The sequence below is a fragment of the Telopea speciosissima genome, chromosome 2 (genome assembly GCF_018873765.1).
Source record: "Telopea speciosissima isolate NSW1024214 ecotype Mountain lineage chromosome 2, Tspe_v1, whole genome shotgun sequence".
In the NCBI taxonomy this organism is placed as follows: domain Eukaryota; kingdom Viridiplantae; phylum Streptophyta; class Magnoliopsida; order Proteales; family Proteaceae; genus Telopea; species Telopea speciosissima.
In genome coordinates this window covers 39209033-39229027 of record NC_057917.1, presented here as the reverse complement: position 1 = coordinate 39229027, position 19995 = coordinate 39209033, and the positions used below count along the sequence as shown (strand labels likewise).

Below are 19995 nucleotides of genomic sequence, written 5' to 3'. Positions count from 1 at the left end.
TGAAACAGAGCAACAAGTACTTGAAGAGGACCAACTACCTCCCTGACCTAATGGGTGATTCTTTAGAACAGTACCCTCGTCGCCTATTCATCGATGTTGGCTTATCAGACAAGAACAGCAATGGCTGCATCTGGTTCGCACGGAACTACCCAACAAGGAATTGAGATTTTGAAATGTACAAGATAGAGACTCTAAACGAAGAGGTTTTGGATGAGGGAGTTCCACAGATGAGCATGTCTGACTGGTTGAAGAAGAATGTAAGGGAAGAGGAGTATGTAGTTATGAAGGCAGAAGCAGAAATAATAGAGGGGATGGTGAAGAGCAGAGCAATCTGTTTAGTGGATAAGCTGTTTCTAGAATGCAAACACCAGAGCTTGGGAGGAAGGAAGAACAAAACCAAGAGGGCTTATTGGGAATGCTTGGCTCTCTATGGAAGGTTGAGGGATGAAGGAGTTGCAGTCCATCAATGGTGGGGTTGACGAAGATTTTGACTTTGTTAGAGAAAGCAAAAGAGAAATAGAAGAAAATCGAAAGCCTTCTTTCTGTGGGGGTAATTGCAGATATGCATTAGCAGCCTACACAGTATGTGAGGGTGTGAGTTACCTTCTTTTCTTTTTTTTCTTCCAAATAACATGTTTTCTCCCTCTTGTGTTCACTTTGTATTCCCTTTATTTTCTCTTTCGTTCAGTGTTATCAAATCTGACTGTCTGTCGTTAGTGAAATTGTTGTTTAGATGTTACTTGTTCCTCATAGAACTGTGTTTTAGTTAGTTTCAAACTCTCAATACTATGGGGATTGTCACTGTTTTAGTTTGATTAATCTGCTAGAGATATAATGGTGGAGTACAACAAGCAAGTGATTAGAATTGGGAATGTTTTGTTTGGGTTACGATTTGGGGAAGATGAGTTGCAGTTTTTTTTTCTTTCAAGGACATTTTTGTAACTTTACCCCTTGATTTTAACACTGTTAGTCATGAACTGACGGAATGGGTTTATTTGTTAACATTTGTAAACCTCAGGGGGGTACGCAGAATTATCCAAAACTGGGGGGTAAAATCATACTTTCGTTAAACCTCAGGGGTGGTATGTGTAAATTACCCAAATACTTCATGGGTGGCCCTGCCACCTCAACCTCCTATATGCCATGTGACCAAAAAATGGAAATGACCAAATTACCCTTGTAGACATTCCAATCAACCTTTGCCATCGTGAATACTTCACTAGGCACTGCGAATCCTGAACACCTCATCAAATAATGTGGGACCCACCTTCATCTGGTAAGCTTGTTGCCAACAATGACAACACACTCCAGACACTGCCAATGGTCCAACACACTTGTCATAATTGTTTTTTCTCTATTACATAAACTAAAACTAATAGGGATACTGTTGGAAATAGTGTTTAAATTTGTGGGTAATTAATGCATTAAAAACAGCCTTCTTAAAATGTGGGTTTTTTCAAAGAAGACAGTCCTTTTGGGACAGAGGGTGTTTGTTTCCTCAAAAAATAAAATAAAATAAATAAATAAATCTAAATAAACTCATGTGCAAGTGTTTATCATGTAGTATATCCCAGACCAGCTGTTCGACAAACCAAGTCAAGTGGTTCACCATTAAACCAGTTTGATGATTCTTTATCTCTTCTAAACAGCGTAGCCACCTGAAAGTGTGACTGCAATGGCTGTTTGGTCCGGTCTGGGTTTCAAAACAGTGATTTGTATTGCATACACTGATGTGTTCATTGCATGACCTTATGTCCCATCAATTGTTTGAGAATGGAACAATACCCCAATATGTACTTTACCGAACATGGAATGACATCATACTTCTTGTAGTTAGCTATTTGTATCCACGACAATGGATAATTTGATCTTGAAAATTGTAAACACGTTGAAGAAAATGTGTATAGTTGTCTGAGATAGCAAAGCATGAGTTACTGTTAACAATTCACCTAGCTTTTCTTTCATACCCCCTTAAAATTTACGTCAACTCTTTTGCTGAAAAACTTCCAGTGTGCGGGTGTCAAATGAACTTGGAAGAGGGAGCTCGAAATCTGCGAAATTTTCAATTGTGGTAGCTGTTCTTACGTCGCTATCCATTGGAATTGTTCTGTTCTTTCTGTTTCTGTTTCTTCGGGGGAGACTGGCTTATATATTTACAAACAGTCGTGAAGTGGCCCAAGCAGTTGCCAATCTTTCACCTCTGTTAGCTTGCTCTATACTTCTGAACAGTGTTCAACCAGTCCTCTCAGGTGAGTTGCTTCCTTGACTTGTTTTTTACTTAAAATATAAGGTAACAGTATTGGTGTCACCATGACAGCCCAAAAACGAGCAAGGTTGATGGCGTTAATTCACCATTGTTTGCACTTTATATTATAGAACATTTGACATAAAAGTTTGCATGTTGAAAGGATACATAAGCAAAGACAATCTAATTAAGAACCAAATTGTGCCGGAGAGTTTCCTACCCCCCTTCTTCAACAGTTAACAATTAGCAGCATGTTATATGACTTGAAACTTCTATTAAAGAGAAAAAGTTGAAGGGATATGAAGCAACTTGGTTATCATCTAACCCAACCATCTCAAGATTAAAATTTGGCAAAAGGTTCTTTACATTACCTGCTTAAAAAGGGGATCCTGCGTCCACTGTTATTGTGCCATTTGGACAAGTGATGTGGCTATTCCTTCTGTTGGAGAGAGAGGACATGGTCTGGATAAGCCACATGTCAAATTTGAGAGCCTAATTCAATCAAATACCCTCTCGTAATTTGAGAGCCTACTGTTCACTCTCCAATAGTCCTTATTTTTCAAAGCTTGCCACTTGGTAAACTCTGTTTGAGATGAAATTTGTACCTGAGCAGGGGACGTTGAGGTCTACCTGTCCAAAAAATTTGTGCCTCATTTGGGCTGCCATGTGGTATATAATTCGGGAGCTCTTCTTAGGTGGGCCATACAAGAAACCAGAGCTCTTAAAATATTAGTTTCTTGGTGGTTCCTTCACAAACTTATATGTTCAAACAATCATTAAGAATGGTACATGATTCATTTTCCTTCAATTTGTAGGGGTTGCTATTGGTTCCGGCTGGCAGAGCATTGTAGCTTATGTAAACTTAGCATGCTATTACTTGGTAGGGATTCCTATTGGAGTTGTGCTTGGATATCTTATTCATTACAATGTCAAAGTGAGTAACCATTCCTCAATGTTTCATATTTTGTACCAAGGTTTACTTTCTATTGTTTCTATGAGGAGTTCTTTTTTCAGTTGGGGGGGAAGGATTACAAAACTGCTACTGCTACTATTTCAAGCTGGTGTAATGTTTAGAAGGATGCACTTTTGGAGTTATAAAGCTCTCAGTTGGGTGTCTTTTACCCCTTCCCCTCCCTCCCCAAAAAGAGAGCCACAATTGAGTGTGTTGTGTATCTTCATTTTATGCGATTAGCTTATGTCATTCAAATTTCCAAAGAAAACATTGGAAAATAAATGAAACTAAGGTTTTTATGACACCTTGGGACTCTTTGAGATGCAGTAAAATTTTTGTTCAGACAGCCCAAGCTTGATCTTCAATGGTGCTATTATATGTCTAATGGCAAGGCTCTTGTACTCCATGCAGAAATTCACTAGTCTTCTGTTGATCTTCCAAATTCTTAATTTCATCTTTGAGACTTAGCTCTCATTATTATTTGGTTTTGCAGGGGATTTGGATGGGAATGTTATTCGGGACACTTGTTCAAACTATTGTACTTGTTTTCATTACCTGGAGAACTGACTGGAATAAGCAGGTATTTAGTTACTGATAGTCCAAGTTTCTACCTTGTAGTGGGGTGTAGAAACTCTTAAAGAGTACCATGAGAACATTTTCATGGGCTATGCCCAACTATTTGATATAGGAGTATTGTGAGGAATGATGAATAGTTTCATGTGTCCTTCATAATGGGAAAAAAAATACCTCACTTGACCTTTGGTCCATAGTCATAGCATACTTGAAAGGTGTAGGAGGATAGCGGAAAATTTGGATCCATTCTGAATTCATATTAATTTATTTGGATATTTAGGTGACAATATCCGCAGGCCGCGCAGTGGCGGGAGCCTTATGCACTGGGTATGCCTTTTTTTAGTTAGGTGACAATTGGATAAGATTTTGGACATCAATATATCTGCATGTCCACTGCACTTATGTTAATAAATTTAATAAGGAAAAAAAAATTCTGGAAAAATGAGGAAAAAGATTGCTGGCTGAGGTGGTAATTTTTGGCTTTGTGGATTAATTTTGTCAGTCTAATCATCATATAGAAAGGAAATACCGTGTATAGGACATGATTTGGTGGCCTATCTTTCTCATATCCCCCACCATGGATGGGTCCCTTTTCTTCAAACTGTCCCAGCAGAAATCCACTTTTTGGGGGGGTGAATTCTTGAAGCATTAAATTGACATGTGATGTCAGATTAGTGTGAAATTAGGCTATGATTAAATGATGATGTTGACAATGTTGAGTTCTTTGGAAAAGACCATTACTGATTCCGTCAAGGATCTCTACTTGACCAAGGACATGATGGAAGAGTTGAAGGAGATGTATAGGAGAGAAGAAAGACATGCCCATCATCAACTAGTGACACTCCTCCATGGCACGAAGATGGCTTAAGGTACTCCGGTTATTGACCATGTCATGAAAATGCAGAACTTGTTCCTAGATCTGGAGAACCTTGGGACATTCTTCAAGCTGAATTATAAGATGGATGTCATCTTCTACTCTCTGCCATAGGAGATCTACGGATCGTTTATTGTTAATTATAACATGAATAAACTCGCCGTGGAACTCCCTGAGCTGGGTAACATGTTACAAGAAGTGGAAGCTGCATCAAAGAAGCAGAAAGTTAAGGTCTTGACTACAGAGGATAAGTCTTCTTCCTCCAAGCCCAAGGGCAAGAAGAAGAAGAAGAAGGCTGACAAGGGCAAAAACCCTAAGATTGGCAATAAGGGAATTCAGAAGAGCAAGGGCAAGGGGACTTGTTTCTATTGTAAGAAGGACGGACATTGGAAGAAGGAATGTCGTGCTTTCCTGGCTGCTCAGAAAAGAAGCAGGAGAAACAGGAAAAAGGTATTTCTGAAACCTTGGTCCTTTATGAGTCTAATTTGTCGAAGGAACCTACTAACACATGGTTGGTGGGCTCGGGGTCTACCACCCATATTTGCAACTTGTTGCAGGGGTTCAAGCTGATAAGAAGACTGAGTAAGGATGAAGTTCATTTGCAAACGGGTACGGGTACTGAGGCCGTTGAAGATTTTACTTTAGTTTTTGATAATAGCACTTTAGTTTTGAGAGATTGTTTTTATGTTCCTCATTTTAGGAGGAACATTTTTTCTATTAGTAGGCTTGTTTTGGATGGTTATACTTTCCTCTTCGGTAATAAGTTAACTATTCGGTTGAATAATTCTTTTTTTGCTTCTGGCCTACTAGATAACGGATTATATCTCTTAAAACCGGTACTAGAGATAAATGAGATCTTCAATAATTCTTTAAAAAGAAAATCAGCCTAAGATAATTCAACATATCTTTGGCCCTTGAGGTTAGGTCATATTGGAGTAGAAAGGATAAACAGGTTGGCGAAGGATGGGCCTTTGGAATCATTGAAGGTAGAACCTTATCCAACTTGTGAGTCGTGTCTACAAGGAAAGATGACCAAGAAACCCTTCTCTCACAAGGGAAGAAGAGCCGAAGTTGTGTCAAAATTGATACACTCAGATATATGTGGACCCATCAACGTTTAGGCGAGGTATGGTTACGAATACTTTATGACCTTCATTGATGACTACTCTTGTTATGGTTATATTTACTTGATGCACCGCAAGTCAGAAACCTTTGACAAATTCAAGGAATTTCGAGTGGAGGTTGAAAAATAATTGGGTAATTGCATCAAATGCCTTTGATCTGATCGAGGAGAGTACTTATCAGATGAGTTCAAGGACTATCTAAAGGAATCTGAGATTATAACCCAGTTGACTGCCCCAGGAACACCTCAACAGAATGGAGTTTTAGAAAGGAGAAACCGAATCTTGTTGGACATGGTTCGGTCCATGTTGAGTTATTCAGAACTACCATTGAGTTTTTGGGGTTTCGCCCTAGAAACTGCCATCTATATACTGAATAGGGTGCCAACAAAGTCTGTGACCAAAACACCTTTTGAGTTGTGGTATCGGCGTAAGCCAAGTCTTCAACATCTTAAGGTGTGGGGTTGTATAGCACATATAAGGAAACAACAGACAGATAAGTTGGAATCCCGAACAGATAGATGTTAGTTCTTGGGATACACTAAGACTACAATAGGCTACTACTTCTATGACCCTGTTAACCAGAAAGTCATAGTTAGTAAGCATGCGACATTTCTTGAGGATGACATGATCTCACTAAGATCAGATCCAGTGGTCATTAAAGAAATAACTGATGACCAAGTACCCTCTGCATCGGCAGAGGTTCCAGTTGACGTACCCACAGTTGAGCAACAACCGCAAGAGCCTAGGAGGAGTGGGAGGTCTATCAGGCCACCAACTCGTTTGAACCTTCTCACAGAGGAGGATCAAAAAGTGGAAGAATTCCACATGGTGTCTGATTGTTCAGACAGGGATCCTTATACTTATGCCGAGGCTCTTAAGGATGTTGACTCAGTGAAATGGCAGGAAGCCATACGCAATGAAATAGATTCCATGGATTCTAACCAAGTCTGGACTCTTGAAGATCTGTCGAAGGCGTAAAACCCATTGGCTGTAAATGGATCTACAAGAGGAAGAGAGAGGTGTGGATAGAAAGGTGGAACATTTCAAGGCAAGACTAGTGGCAAAGGGATACACTCAGAAAGAGGGTGTTGACTATGATGAAACCTTCTCACTCGTAGCAATGATTAAATCCATTCGAATTCTATTGTCGATTGCTACATACCATGACTATGAAATCTGGCAGATAGACATATAGACTGCTTTCCTCAGTGGTTATCTTGATGAGGTCATATACATAAATTAGCCAGAGGGTTTTGTCTCCCCAGGGGAGGAAAACAAGGTATGCAGGTTGTTGAGGTCCATTTATGGACTGAAACAAGCTTCCAGATCATGGAACATCCATTTTGATCAAGCTATCAAGGATTTTGAGTTTGAATAAAACATTGATGAGCCATGTGTGTATAAGAAAATCTGTGAGGTGCTGTCTATTTTCTTATCCTATATGTGGATGATATACTGCTCATTGGGAATGATGTGGAGTTACTTTCATCGGTAAAGATGTGGTTATCCAAAACATTCTCAATGAAAGATCAGGGTGAAGCCAGCTACATCCTAGGAATTAAGCTTGTGAGAGATCGCAATAAGAGGATGTTGGGATTGTCACAATCCACCTACATTGACAAAGTGCTTGAGAGGTTCAACATACAGGATTCGAAGAGAGGTAATGTGCCTCTCAGACATGGAATCGGTTTATCCAAGTCACAATGTCCTCAAACTCCTGAGGAAATTGAGACTATGAAGAGAGTTCCTTATGCTTCGGCAGTAGGAAGTTTGATGTACGCCATGTTGTGTACCAGGCCAAATATTTATCATGCTATAGGGATTGCAAGTCAATATCGATCTAATCCAGGACAAGAACACTGGATATCTATCAAGGGAATCCTCAAGTATCTAAGGAGGACCAAAGATTACTTCCTTGTATACGGTTGTGATCAGTTGTCAGTGGTTGGATATACGGATTCGAATTTCCAAACTGACAAGGATGATAGAAAGTCCACCTCTGGGATGGTTTTTATGATTGGTGGGGGTGCAATAATTTGGAGGAGTGCCAAACAGAAGTCAACAGCTGATTCCACAACAGAAGCTGAGTACTTGGCAGCTAGTGAGGTAGCCAAGGAAGGTGTCTGGCTCAAGAAATTCTTGACAGACCTAGGGGTGGTCCCTGAGCTAGTGGAGCAACCCATACAATTGTTATGTGACAACAGGGGAGCTATAGCACAAGCAAAGGAACCAAGAGCTCATCAAAGGAACAAGCATGTGGAGCGAAAATATCACTTGATTCGCGAGATTATTCAGCGTGGTGATGTAGCCATAGCTAAGGTTTACATTGCAGATAACCTATCTGACCCCATGACTAAGGCATTGCCTCCTAGTGTTTTTGAGAAACATGTTGGGAATATGGGGGTGAAGTCCATGGGTGACTGGCATTGATGTACAAAACTCCTTCTTTTGAATTAATGAATTTTGTTTTTGATTAGCATGATCAGTTGTTGAGCTCAGTTTCTGTCCTTAGGTATTCATACCTAAAACTGTTCACCACTGGGGATGAGACTGGACATCCCATCTGGCATGGTGGTCACATTGTGTATGCTTAGGATGGTTATTTTTTTAAGACCCAAATGCGAGCATACATTTGGTGTGTACATTGGACTGAATCACTTGAGAATTTCACATGTGGTGTACTGTCAGTTTATAAAGAAAATGAGATTCTCTTAAGTAGTTCACGATTGGTCCCTTGACCTGAGGGGTCCTTATCGATGCATTCATATGTTGAGAGTTTTGGTGTACCAATGGTTGATGTCTTTCTCTGACTATATATCAGTGCGCTGGATTCTAAATGTCTGACTGTATTCGAAAGAGATGCCCAACATGGAACCCACAGCCCATACATTGGGAGTATGTTAAGGAGAGTATTCTATACAAGATTGGACCCAAATCCAGATCCGGTAGCATCTTCAAAATGTTTTTGAAATATTTTAGTTATACATATAAAACATTATCTATTTTCTTGAACATTTTGTTTGAAATGTTTTCTCTCTGTCCAATCAAGGTAATTGAATCTCTTGATCGGTGTATCGGTTCATTGAGGATTGACAATCCCGTACACATGCCTTATATTGAACCATGCAACATTATTTTTGTGGGGGAATGATGCGTGTTTTAACTACTTACCTTAGGTGTAGGTTATTACAACTACTTAGCATCTTTGATGTTGCGCATCTTAGAAGCTGAGTGAAATCCCATTGCGATCCTACCCCTTTCCTTTCGGTTCCATTCATCTACGCTGTAACGATTGATCATGGTTTCCTTTTCATGATCCTCTTGTAAGATGGGATCTTATAGTAGGATAGAGGAGATTGTTAGAAAAGGAAAGCCAATGGGAGAATATTGGATATTCCACCCAAGATTGGATTCCCCTAGCAATGCATATCTTTCCTTATGGGAAAAGATTAGATAGGCTAGCAATTGAGTCCCATTAGGAAACTCAATATGCTTTGCCTATGTGAGCTACCAATTTGGGATGAAGTGAGGAGCAATTCATATTTAATTTTGGGATTGCAAAATCACACATAAGGAATGCATAAGGTACCCAAAACGTGGAGCTCTCCCTCTCCCTCCTAAACCGTTTTCTCCTTCCCCTCTCTAAGTGTTTGATCTTAGAGATAGTCCATACTTTGTACTCTTGGAAGTGCGGAGGAGACAACTTGACCATGTGGAAACGTAAAGCTTGCGTGGTGCGTGGAACGAACATGAAAGGGCTATCATCGATTGGAGGTCTTGCACTTGTGAGGCATAGGTAATAATCGATCCCTGATTCGTTCTGTTATTTGAATGACTTCTCCATTGATACTGTGATCTTCTTTATGCTTCCGCTGTGATCGCACTTGTGATGCCTTCACACCTTAGATCTATCAACCTGAATCCCATCTTTGGACACAATGTGACCAAGAACTATGCCTTGCTTCACCATAAAGTGGCACTTCTCTCAATTCAACACCAAGTTCTTTTCTATGCATCTTTTAAGAACCAAAGAAAGATGATGCAAGCAATTAGAAAAGGTAGAGCCATGAATAGAAAAATCATCCACAAAGACCTCTAGGAAGTGCTCTATCATATCAAAAATGCTACTCTTCATGCACCTTTAGAATGTAGTAGGGGCATTGTAAAGCCCAAAAGGCGTACGCCAGTAAGCAAAAGTTTCATAAGGGCATGTGAATGTGGTCTTGTATTGGTCCTCCAAAGCAATAGGGATCTGATTATAGCCTGCATATCCATCAAAAAAATAATAATATTCATGGCCAGCTAGTCTCTCTAACATCTGATCAATAAAAGGCATGGGGAAGTGGTTCTTCCAAATTGCCGCATTCAATTTCCTGTAGTCAATGCACACTCTCCATCCCGTTTGGATACGGGTTGGAATCAATTCATTATTGACATTGTCAACCATAGTAACTCCTCCTTTTTTTGCCACAACCTGCACAGGACTCACCCATTGGCTATCAGAAATAGGATAAATTATATCATGATCCAAGCACTTTAGGATCTCTTTCTTGATTGCCTCTTTCATCACAGGATTAGCCCTCCTTTGGGGTTCCCTAGAAGGTTTGGAACTTTCCATCAAATGAATATGATGTTGAACAATGGAGAGGCTAATACCTTTGAAGTCTGACATGGTCCAACCTATGGCTTCCTTATGTTCTTTCAGAAGCTTAATCAACTCTTCTTCTTGTATAGAAGTCAAATCAGAAGCAATAATTACAGGGAGAGTGTCATCTTGCCCTAGGATGGCATACTTGAGGTTGGAGGGAAATGCTTTCAACTCTAATGTGGGGGGCTCAGTAATAGAGGGTTTAGGAATGGAGGTGGATAGGGGTCCAAGGGGCTCCAAAGGTGGTTGGATGCTCCAAACCTCAAATAAGGGGGTATCATCAACATCCTCCAATTCCTACATACATTCCCGAAATCCCGAATCAAAATCAATCTCAAAGAAAGTATCAACATCATTAGGAAATCCCTGAAGCATATGTACCTCTTCATCAAAATCAAGCTGCTTGCCCAACCTAAACACATTAAAGTCGACAGATGTATTGCCAAAAGATAGCTTCATGAGACCATTCTTGCAATTGATCAAAGCATTACTGGTAGAAAGGAAAGATCGACCCAAAATAATTGGGATTTGGTCCTTAAAATTGGCAGTAGGTTGGGTATTTAAGACAATAAAATCCACAGGAAAAATAAATTCTCCAACCTTTAACAGAACATCCTCAATCATCCCCTTAGGAACTTTAATCGACCTATCTACAAGTTGAAGAGTAATTCTGGTTGGTTTCAGCTCTCCCAATCCCAACTGTTGGTAGACATGAAATGGTAACAGGTTCACACTTGCACCAAGGTCCAATAAGGCATGATCAATAGTGGTGTTGCCTATAGTGTAAGAGATGGTGGGGCTTTCAGGGTCCTTATGTTTGGCTGCTACCGACTGTGCGATAAGAGAACTGATGTTAGCAGCCAAGAATGCCTTTTTGGGCACATTGGTGGTCCACTTTTGGGTGCGTAAGTCTTTGAGGACTTTAGCATAAACCGGGACCTAGGCTATGGCATCCAGTAAAGGAATATTCACCTGAACCTGCTTAAAAACATCCAATATTTTTTTCACAGAAGGAGACTTCTTGCTAACCAACCTATTTGGAAAAGGGGCAGGTGGGGTATAAACTTTTTCAAGGGTGGCCTCTTTCACTTTCTCAATAGAATCATCTTTGGTTTCCTCAACCAAATCATCTAGAATCTCTTCAGGTTCATCAGACGAACCAGGAACAGAATGCGCTACAATGGCCTCTTCAGAAGGGGGAGAATCAACAGGAGTATAAGATGGTAGAGATTGAGGTGTACTAACCTGTTGATACTCACGGTCACTCCGCAAAGCATATATTGCATTTACCTAATTGGAGGGCCCTTGATGCTGTTGGCCTTGTGCTGCAATATTGAGTGGAGGAGCTTGGGTACCTTGCTGAATACGAACCTGATGCCTAGGATTTGGCACAGGTTGGCTAGGTAACTTCCTTGTTTCCCTCTCATGCAGGATTGTGACAAGCTGGGTGAGTTGTTTCTCCATATTAGTTTGACCTGTCATGAGAAGGGCTATCTTTTTCTCCATCTCACTCATTCTTGTTGCCTCTCCTGTATTGATAAACCCTGGGGGTGGCTGATAAGGAGCAAGGAGAGGTGGCCTAGCAGAATTAATAGAAGGTCCTAGATGAGGACGAGGGGGGAAGGGGTGAGGAGACATACCTTGGCTTTGTGATGTATAGTTGGGCCTTTGGAGACCAAGCTGGCTTGGATGGTGAAAGTTGGAAGGGCGAGCTTGGTTCCCTTGAGTCCAGTAGAAATTGGGGTGATTTCTCCATCCTGGGTTGTAAGTGTTGGTATAAGGATTGTTTTGATAGAGGGCACTTACATTCTCAGTATTGGAATTACGCACAAAGGTGTTGGGGTATTCCTCCAAAAGATGTCCAGGGTTGTGGCACCAACTGCATATTAACATATGATTGACCTGGTTAACTGGCATAGGCACTTTAGGCATTAGGGACTCCAACCTTTTGATGAGGCTGTCAAGTTTGGCCTCTTTGGCTGGAACACCCTCTATAAGATATCCCTTAGTGGTCCTTTCAGCCTCTTGGGAAGATTCCCACTCCCTAGTCTTTTCAGCCAAGTTGTTCAAGAATGCCCAGGCCTCATTCTCATCAAAAAAAGTGGTAAAGCCTACAGGACACATAGATTCTAAAAGTTACTTGGTCTGAAAGTCTATGCCTTCATAAATAATTTGGCAGAGCTACCATAAATCAATACCATGGTGAGGGCATTCTAAAAGGAGGTCCTTGAATCTCTCCATGAACTTAGAAAAGGACTCATGTGGTTTCTGCCTGAACTGGAGGATGTCGCTCTTAAGCTTATTGATCTTGTGAAGAGGGAAGAATTTTCTCAAGAAGGCAATGGTGAATTCATCCCATGTATTAATGGAGTTTGTTGGCAGTTCATAGAGGCACTTCTTGGCTTGGTCCTTCAGGGCAAAGTTTATAAACCTCAGCCTCACTGCATCATCAGGTAAATTTTGAACCTTAATTAGAACACAGACTTCCTCAAATTCTCTAAGAAAAAGATAGGCATCTTCATTGGCCATCCCATGGAAGTGGGTTAGCATGCTCATGAAGTGGGTCTTGAGTTCATAGTTGTTCCTTGTAGCAACAGGCAGATTGATGCAAGAGGGTTGTGCAGCCTTAGCAGGGTAAAACCTATCCTTAAGGGTCTTGGGTTGTTAGTCTCCTATGGTCAAAGGTGGGGTCAAAGGTGGTGGAGGAGGTGATATTCTAATAAGATGGTTACTTGAATCATAGGCCCACACTTTAGCCACCTAAATAGATATGAGGTCTCCTTTAGAAAAATTAAAGAAAAATAGAAGACTATAAAAAATCACCAAAAACAAGAGGGAATCCAAGGTAGATAGTGCATCTGTCCCTCAAGAATCAAAACAGTGATTCCAAAGCTGTAACGTTGCCATATAGGTTGACAGCAAGGGAACCCGTATAGTCTTCACGAGCCACCTGCTGGCGACTCCAATTGGATTCTGATGTAGAGTGGAGGACTACTATACGTTTCTGTTTCCAAGAGCACTCACTATGTCGCTTTCCTGTTATCAAAGTTGGTGACCTCCAAAGATAAGTCATATGCCATTCCACCCAACCAAGTCAAGATGTAGCGTCATAGGTAACTTAATCCTGTGAGGGACACCAAAAGAGGCTAGGTTTGAGCATAAGAAGGACTTTAGATTGGGCGCACAGTCTTTGAAATAGAAGAGAGACATGATGATGTTTTCAAAAACTTTTTTTTTTTTTCAGAAAAAGAAGAGAAGAGAAAAAACTAAAACACTTCGAACTACTTAAAAATCAGAAAAATAAAGTACGTGGTCAATAATCTCCCCAGCAACAGTGCCAAAAATTTGTTTGCACAAAATAATAACCGCGGTATGGATCAATCGTAGCTACGGGTCAAACTCAAGGAGATATACACCACCCTATTTTCCTCACTTTAAAGCAATGCAAAGTGAACCAAATTAAAGTGTTAAATTAAACTAATTAAACTAATAAAATTTAATGCGTCCTAACTCACAAGCATCTACCAAAATTACGCATCTAGGGAACTGAATTGGCATGAATTGATTGACGTCCTAACACATAAGCATCTAACCTATCAAACAAACGCGGATTGGAAGGAATAAATCGCAGCCACAAACCACAACCACATAAAAAACACAAGGAAAAAGTAAAGATAAGAGATTAGAGAGGTAAACCCAAAGGTGATTGAATTGGACTGAAATTGCTTGCTTCTCACACTTGAAATGGCGCTATCAAATCTGAAATTAAAACAAAATTAATTAAATTAACATCCTAACATGATGATAATAGTGAATAAAAAAAAAATAAGAATCCTAAAAGCATGATTGAACTAGAGAGATAGAGAATGAGAATAAATTAAAAATAATGGAGAATTAAAATTCCTAATAGAGTGGAGGGATTAATGGAGATGAGAATACTAATAAAATAAAACTAATAGAAGAAGAAAGAGATAGAGAATAAGAAGAAGAAATTAGAAACTAGAAGAATTAAGAGGTTAAGAAGAGGAAGAACACAAAAATAAAAATAAGAAATTGATACTCACTTCTACCCAAGTTGAATTGCATGAACTAATTAATCCTTGTATGAATGTAATTTGGTGAAGCTTGAGCTCTTGAATAACCCTACCATGGCTTCCTCTTCCAAGTCTTCTAAATCTTCTCACTAGAATTAGAAGCCTCGACTAGAAAGCTTTAAACTAAACTAGAATTATTACAACCATATTGAAGACATAAAATTAAAGCATGAATCAAAAGCATTACAGCCATGGAATTGAAAACATGAAATCAAACTAGAACTTTGAAAGCCAAAAATTAGAAGAAGAAAAGAAGAAATTTCACTAATGAATTGAACAATTTTACAAGAGAGGGGGTAGGGGTATTTGTAGGGCGAAGGAGAGGAGAAGAGATAAGAGAAGAGAGGGAGGGAGGCTTCCAACGATTTTGGGGCTTCTCTCCCTCTAAAAATTGTGGAGAATGGAGAGAATCTTTCTCAAAAATTTGATTCTCTTCTCTCTTTCCCTTTACAATAAGGCTTGGTCCCCAAGAAAAAAAATAAAAAATAAAAACTAAGAGAGATAAGAATCCTAGTTACATAAACCTTCTAGTTTTCAAAAAGTAACCTTCTAATTTTAAACTTGTGCTTCCTTATCTTTGTAGGTGTCTTCTCCAAGCAATGAGATCAAGGCATCTTTGACTTTTTAACCTTCCAAGCATAAGAGCATCTTTTTCAAAAGAAATTTATCCATAGCACAATTTCAAAAGTGCCCTTAAAAAGATAGAGGAGAGAGAGAGAGTGGTGACTAGGACTCCACTTAACAATTAAATAAATCCCCATCAAGTCCTCTAAAAAATGTGGAGGTTGGGTGCTCCCTCTAAAAATCGTGGAGAGTGGATGAGGGAAGTAAAATAAATAGAAAAAAAAAAAGAGAGAATTTAGGAAAGAGGGAAGAAAAAGAGGAGATAAAATAGGAAAAGCAAAAAAAATAAAAATATGAGAGAGAGAGAGAGATAACGTGGGAGGGGGAGAGATTTTAGGAAAGTAATCTTTTATTTATTTATTTATTTTTGTTTTAAAAAAAGGATGAAATGTGGCGGAATGGTTTTGGTTTGGAGAGATGAAATAAAGAGGGAGAGAAGAATTAGGAAGGGGAGAAAGAAAAGAAAAAAAAAAGAAAAGAAAATAAGGAGAGATAAAGTAGGAGAGGAGAGATAAAATAGGAGAGGAATCTCCTATCTCTTGAAGCCAAAAATCGTTGGAGTATGGAGCCACATCACCACACATCTCTACCAATAGCAAATCTCCAAAATAATATCCAATCATAATTCGGGAAACAGGATCTTCTTGAAAGTAAAGCTCAATGAGAGAGGAGCCCACTTGGTCATGCTTGGCAACTTGTATCATGATAGTTCAGCTTTAATTGGCTCACTTTAATCACTGGAGAAGTCAATCCATCTTGATTCTAGGCTCGGGCTTGTATTTCAGCCCCTTTCTAGCCCATTATTCTTTCTTAGGCTGAAAAGAATAATCAACTACATGGAGGGCTGAACGAATGCATAACTGACTTCCGTCATGTCCATGTTGCTCAAAATTTTACCCTGAACGCAGCTATGTAAAAATATTGGGCAGATTTACATGTAAATTTGGACATGCAGCTCCTGATAGTCCAGAATAGCAATAAATAGCCCAAAAACCTGAAACGCACAAGAAAGCACCAAGTAACTCTGTCCAATGTGGTAAAATGTACGCTTTATGCCCTAAGATTTCACACATAAATGTGCTCATCAACATGATACACAAACAAGTTCAGAACAAGCAAGCCAATCCCAAACAAGGGTTAGTAAGTGTGCGCGCTAAGTTGATCAAGTTCTAGGCTGGCCCATATGTTGAGGGTCGCATATCGGCGAAGTGGGTCCAAGAAGAGATCATGATTGATCAGGCCAGTTAAGAGCAAGGTCAACAAAGTGCCGGTTTGGTCCTCAAATAATATAACAACTAATGTGTTGTGACCTAAGCGTTGGGCTCTAGATCCCTACATGATGCATGCTGGTTAAAGGATAATAGAACCGAAAAAGGGACCCCTTAGCAAGGTGCTCCTATATACCTTTCACCACTCCTACAAGTAAGATGACAAACGGTACAGCGGTGCAAGCCTCTTTGATATACCAAACGGTATTGTGCTAAGAGTTCTAGTTTCACCAAAGGTAAATCGCGTGTCTACACAGCGGGCTCAGGGTTACACTATGAGATATAAGTAACAAGGTTAAACCATGCATTGTTGGATGACAAATAGTGTATGACAGTGTATGCAAAACATGATGCAAGTTAGCACATAGGAGTTAGCACCCAAAAGGATACAATAAAAGAAAAAAGCATGTCATAATAGTACAACATATATGCCAAGCACATCAAAAGTCTGACCTATACTGATAAGCATAATTATTAATCCCCAGTGGAGTCACCACTGTAAGGACAAATGGATATGGCAGTGGATCGCCACGTTGTCCTTCACCTCAGCATGACAAGGAGGTGAATTGGATGTAGGGAGTCGCCACCTAGAGGAGGGTCTAGGACCCAAAAAATTGTATAGTAATGACTCACATGCTACACCCTTTTGGGAACAAATGGTCCGTTGGTCTGGGTACGGGTCAAGTTATGGCCTAGGGAATTTATTAGGCACCCCAGTCCGCCCAGACATGCTGGTCTCTCTATTGCTAGGCAAGATTGAAGTATAACATGCTTTTGGGGCAGAAGGTAAAGTGAAAATTATAAAGAAATTAAAATACAAAGATGGATAAAAGCACATACCCAAAGGTTTGGCTGTAAGGCAAACATTAGTACATAAAAATGTAAAAATCAAAGATTCAGAACCTAAATGACCTAGGCAAATCTAAGAATGGTGACACGATAAGTATATGGAATGAAAGCAGTGGTTTAATACATGTGCAAGAAGAAACATATAATCGACAATATGAATGTTAACATGAGGGAGTCTTAGACTATAGGGGAGATGGGGATTATGGAGATATGAATGGATGGAATAAGATACGAATAATAATAAATAAGACGAAAAAAGAGAGGGGGAAAAGGGAAGAAGGTGTGATCACCATCTAAAGAGATGGGATCACACTTCTAAGGAGATGCAAAATGAGTTAAATACTAAGGAAAAAATGTAAACTTGAAATCGAAAAAGAGTCACCTACCTAGTTAAGAGACGACCAAAAGAATGAGTGTGGAGGTTTACCTTTGTAACTCAGGAGACTTGTACATTGAGCAATTATTGCCGCTCATAAAGGGGCTTTTCTTGTGTCTTTGTAAGCGAACACTTCATTGTGTAGGCGCCGAGATCATCGAATTGATGTCTTGAAACCATGATCTTAAAGTTTCAAGTTGGATTTTAGCACTCAAGAGGTGGGAGAGGCAATAGGCTAAGGCCAAGTGGGGGGCCAAAGACAAAACAATCAAAGCACTTAAATGAGGGAGCTAGACTTAGAGCATGCAAGCACTAAAGGTGGGTAATTAAACTTGGGAACCTCCTCAATGTGAGACAGGGTGTATTTATAGATGTAGAGGGGTGTGTGCACTCCTAAATTCGTGTAGGGATCCTTGGTTTGATCTGGATCATCGAAAAGGGTTGTCTTTGCATTGACAGTGGGTGTAAAGTCAAGGTAAGAGCCAATGGAAGGGTAGCAAGTATTTAGTTTCCTTAGGGGATGTTTCTTAGGTCCTATTCCAAGGTGCCAAAAATATCCTTGGTCGCGAAAAGAATCAAAATCATAGCTAAACTTGGCAAGTTTTGGCTTCTCGGATTCGCATAGATTCGACATTGAACTGGGGTCGAGTTGACATCAAGTGGGGTAAGGTCGACATCGAGTGACTATCGATCAACAACACTCAACATCGAGCGAAAGGGCTCACCTATTGAAGGAAAAAATATGAATGTCTAGTCAAGTTAGATAGTAGGGATGTTCTGCCCGACAGTCAAATGAGATGGTTCAATGTTGATGGAAGGTAGGGTCGATGTCGACTCAAGGTCTTTGAGTGTTGACCTGGGTTTCAGTGTCTACAGAGAAGGATATAGCTATTTTGGTCAGGTTCTGTACTGGGCCAGGCTGGTTCCAAGGGATCTAGGTCAGGGCTAGCGTTTCTAGGGGTTCTTAGAGGGCTTGGAGGCTCTGGTTTGTGCTCCAACAATTGGAATCGACGATCGATAAATAGATTTGAGTAGTGCCCACTGACGCTACATCCATAGATACACCGGCTTTAGGCTTTTGAGGTGCTCATCATCATTACGGGAAACCTCCCAGGGGAAAGACAAAATGAGGTATCTACAGGTACCAGATGGGGAGAAAGCATGTTGGAATTTCCAAAATCTCTGAAATACTATGTTTGCGGTGAGGAGAAACCTTCCCAAAATATATTTTGCTCTTCTCCGAATGAATCCACTACCCTGAGAACTCTTGATATTTAGATAAGAAGCCTTCAGATTGTGCACATACCTTAATGAACCATTCATGAAAATAAAAACATCGTCTACAAAGAGGAGATAGGTAGAGACATCCACACCTCTTGGACAAGGGAGGGATTTTATCAAGCTACTCTATAACAGAGATTTCATCCCCTTACATAAAACTTCTTCAACTAAAATAAACAAAAGAGGGGAGATAGGTTCCCCCCGACAAAGACCTCTTTCCACTCCAAAAAAACCAACTGAGCCTCTATTGAGCAAAATAGATATTGAAGAAGAGCTGACCAACTAGTGAATCTAGGAGATCCATGTTTCAGGAAAACCAAAGCTTCAGAGAACTATAAACATAAAATTCTAAGATAGAGAGCATACGCCTTCTGGATATCTAGCTTGATTCCCATTCCCCCTCCATGGGATGACGAATGCATAAGATTAGACAATTCGGATCCAGCCCAATGTTGTCTGAGATCAACTTCTCCTTTTGGAACGCACCACCCTGTTCATCAGAGACTAGCCTTGGAAATAGAAACATGAGTCTAGAAGCCATGACATTCAAAATAAATTTATAATGGAAATTTCCCATGTAAATCGGTCTAAACTTATCAAGGGATTGAGCTCCATATGTTACACCCACACCCTAACTAGACCTAATTGGACCAAATGGTGAGTGACCCAAACCATATGGCTCTAACCTTAACAGGCTGGTAACATGATGGCCTTGATATGCCTTAATTGTCTACTTCTGTCTCGAGAGAGGACATGATCAATGGTGAGATTGAAGACCCATTTGGGCTTAAAAATCAAGCCACTGGCTAACTATGTGGCAGATCCAGTGATCATCTGCATGGTCTGCCGCATGGTCCGTTGTACCTCATAAAATGCATTATTGTGAGGTGGGACCCACTAGACACTGTAGTGCACTCATCCTGGGGTATCCCTAGGTAGTGTGGGATACACCCATGCCTTCACACACCTGGTGGGGATCATGGTGTTGGGTTTACATAGCCCAAATGAGGGAATAATGCAGTTTTTAGCCGGGGATTTCATTGACCATCCAAATAGGCCTTAGTAGCCCTTATCTATAAATAGACAT

General features: G+C 40.1%; 1 protein-coding gene across 1 annotated transcript in view; it reads left to right on the top strand.

The window, feature by feature from the left end:
* The window catches only part of LOC122652482 (protein DETOXIFICATION 21-like), a 44956-nt gene extending 41135 nt beyond the window's left edge, over window positions 1-3821 (top strand). The window contains exons 5-7 of the mRNA XM_043846231.1: window positions 2011-2249; window positions 3061-3179; window positions 3691-3821. Coding sequence (XP_043702166.1) covers window positions 2011-2249; window positions 3061-3179; window positions 3691-3792 — 460 coding nt within the window. The 3' untranslated portion in view covers window positions 3793-3821. The remainder of the gene's footprint in view (window positions 1-2010; window positions 2250-3060; window positions 3180-3690) is intronic.
* Window positions 3822-19995: the final 16174 nt, after the last annotated feature.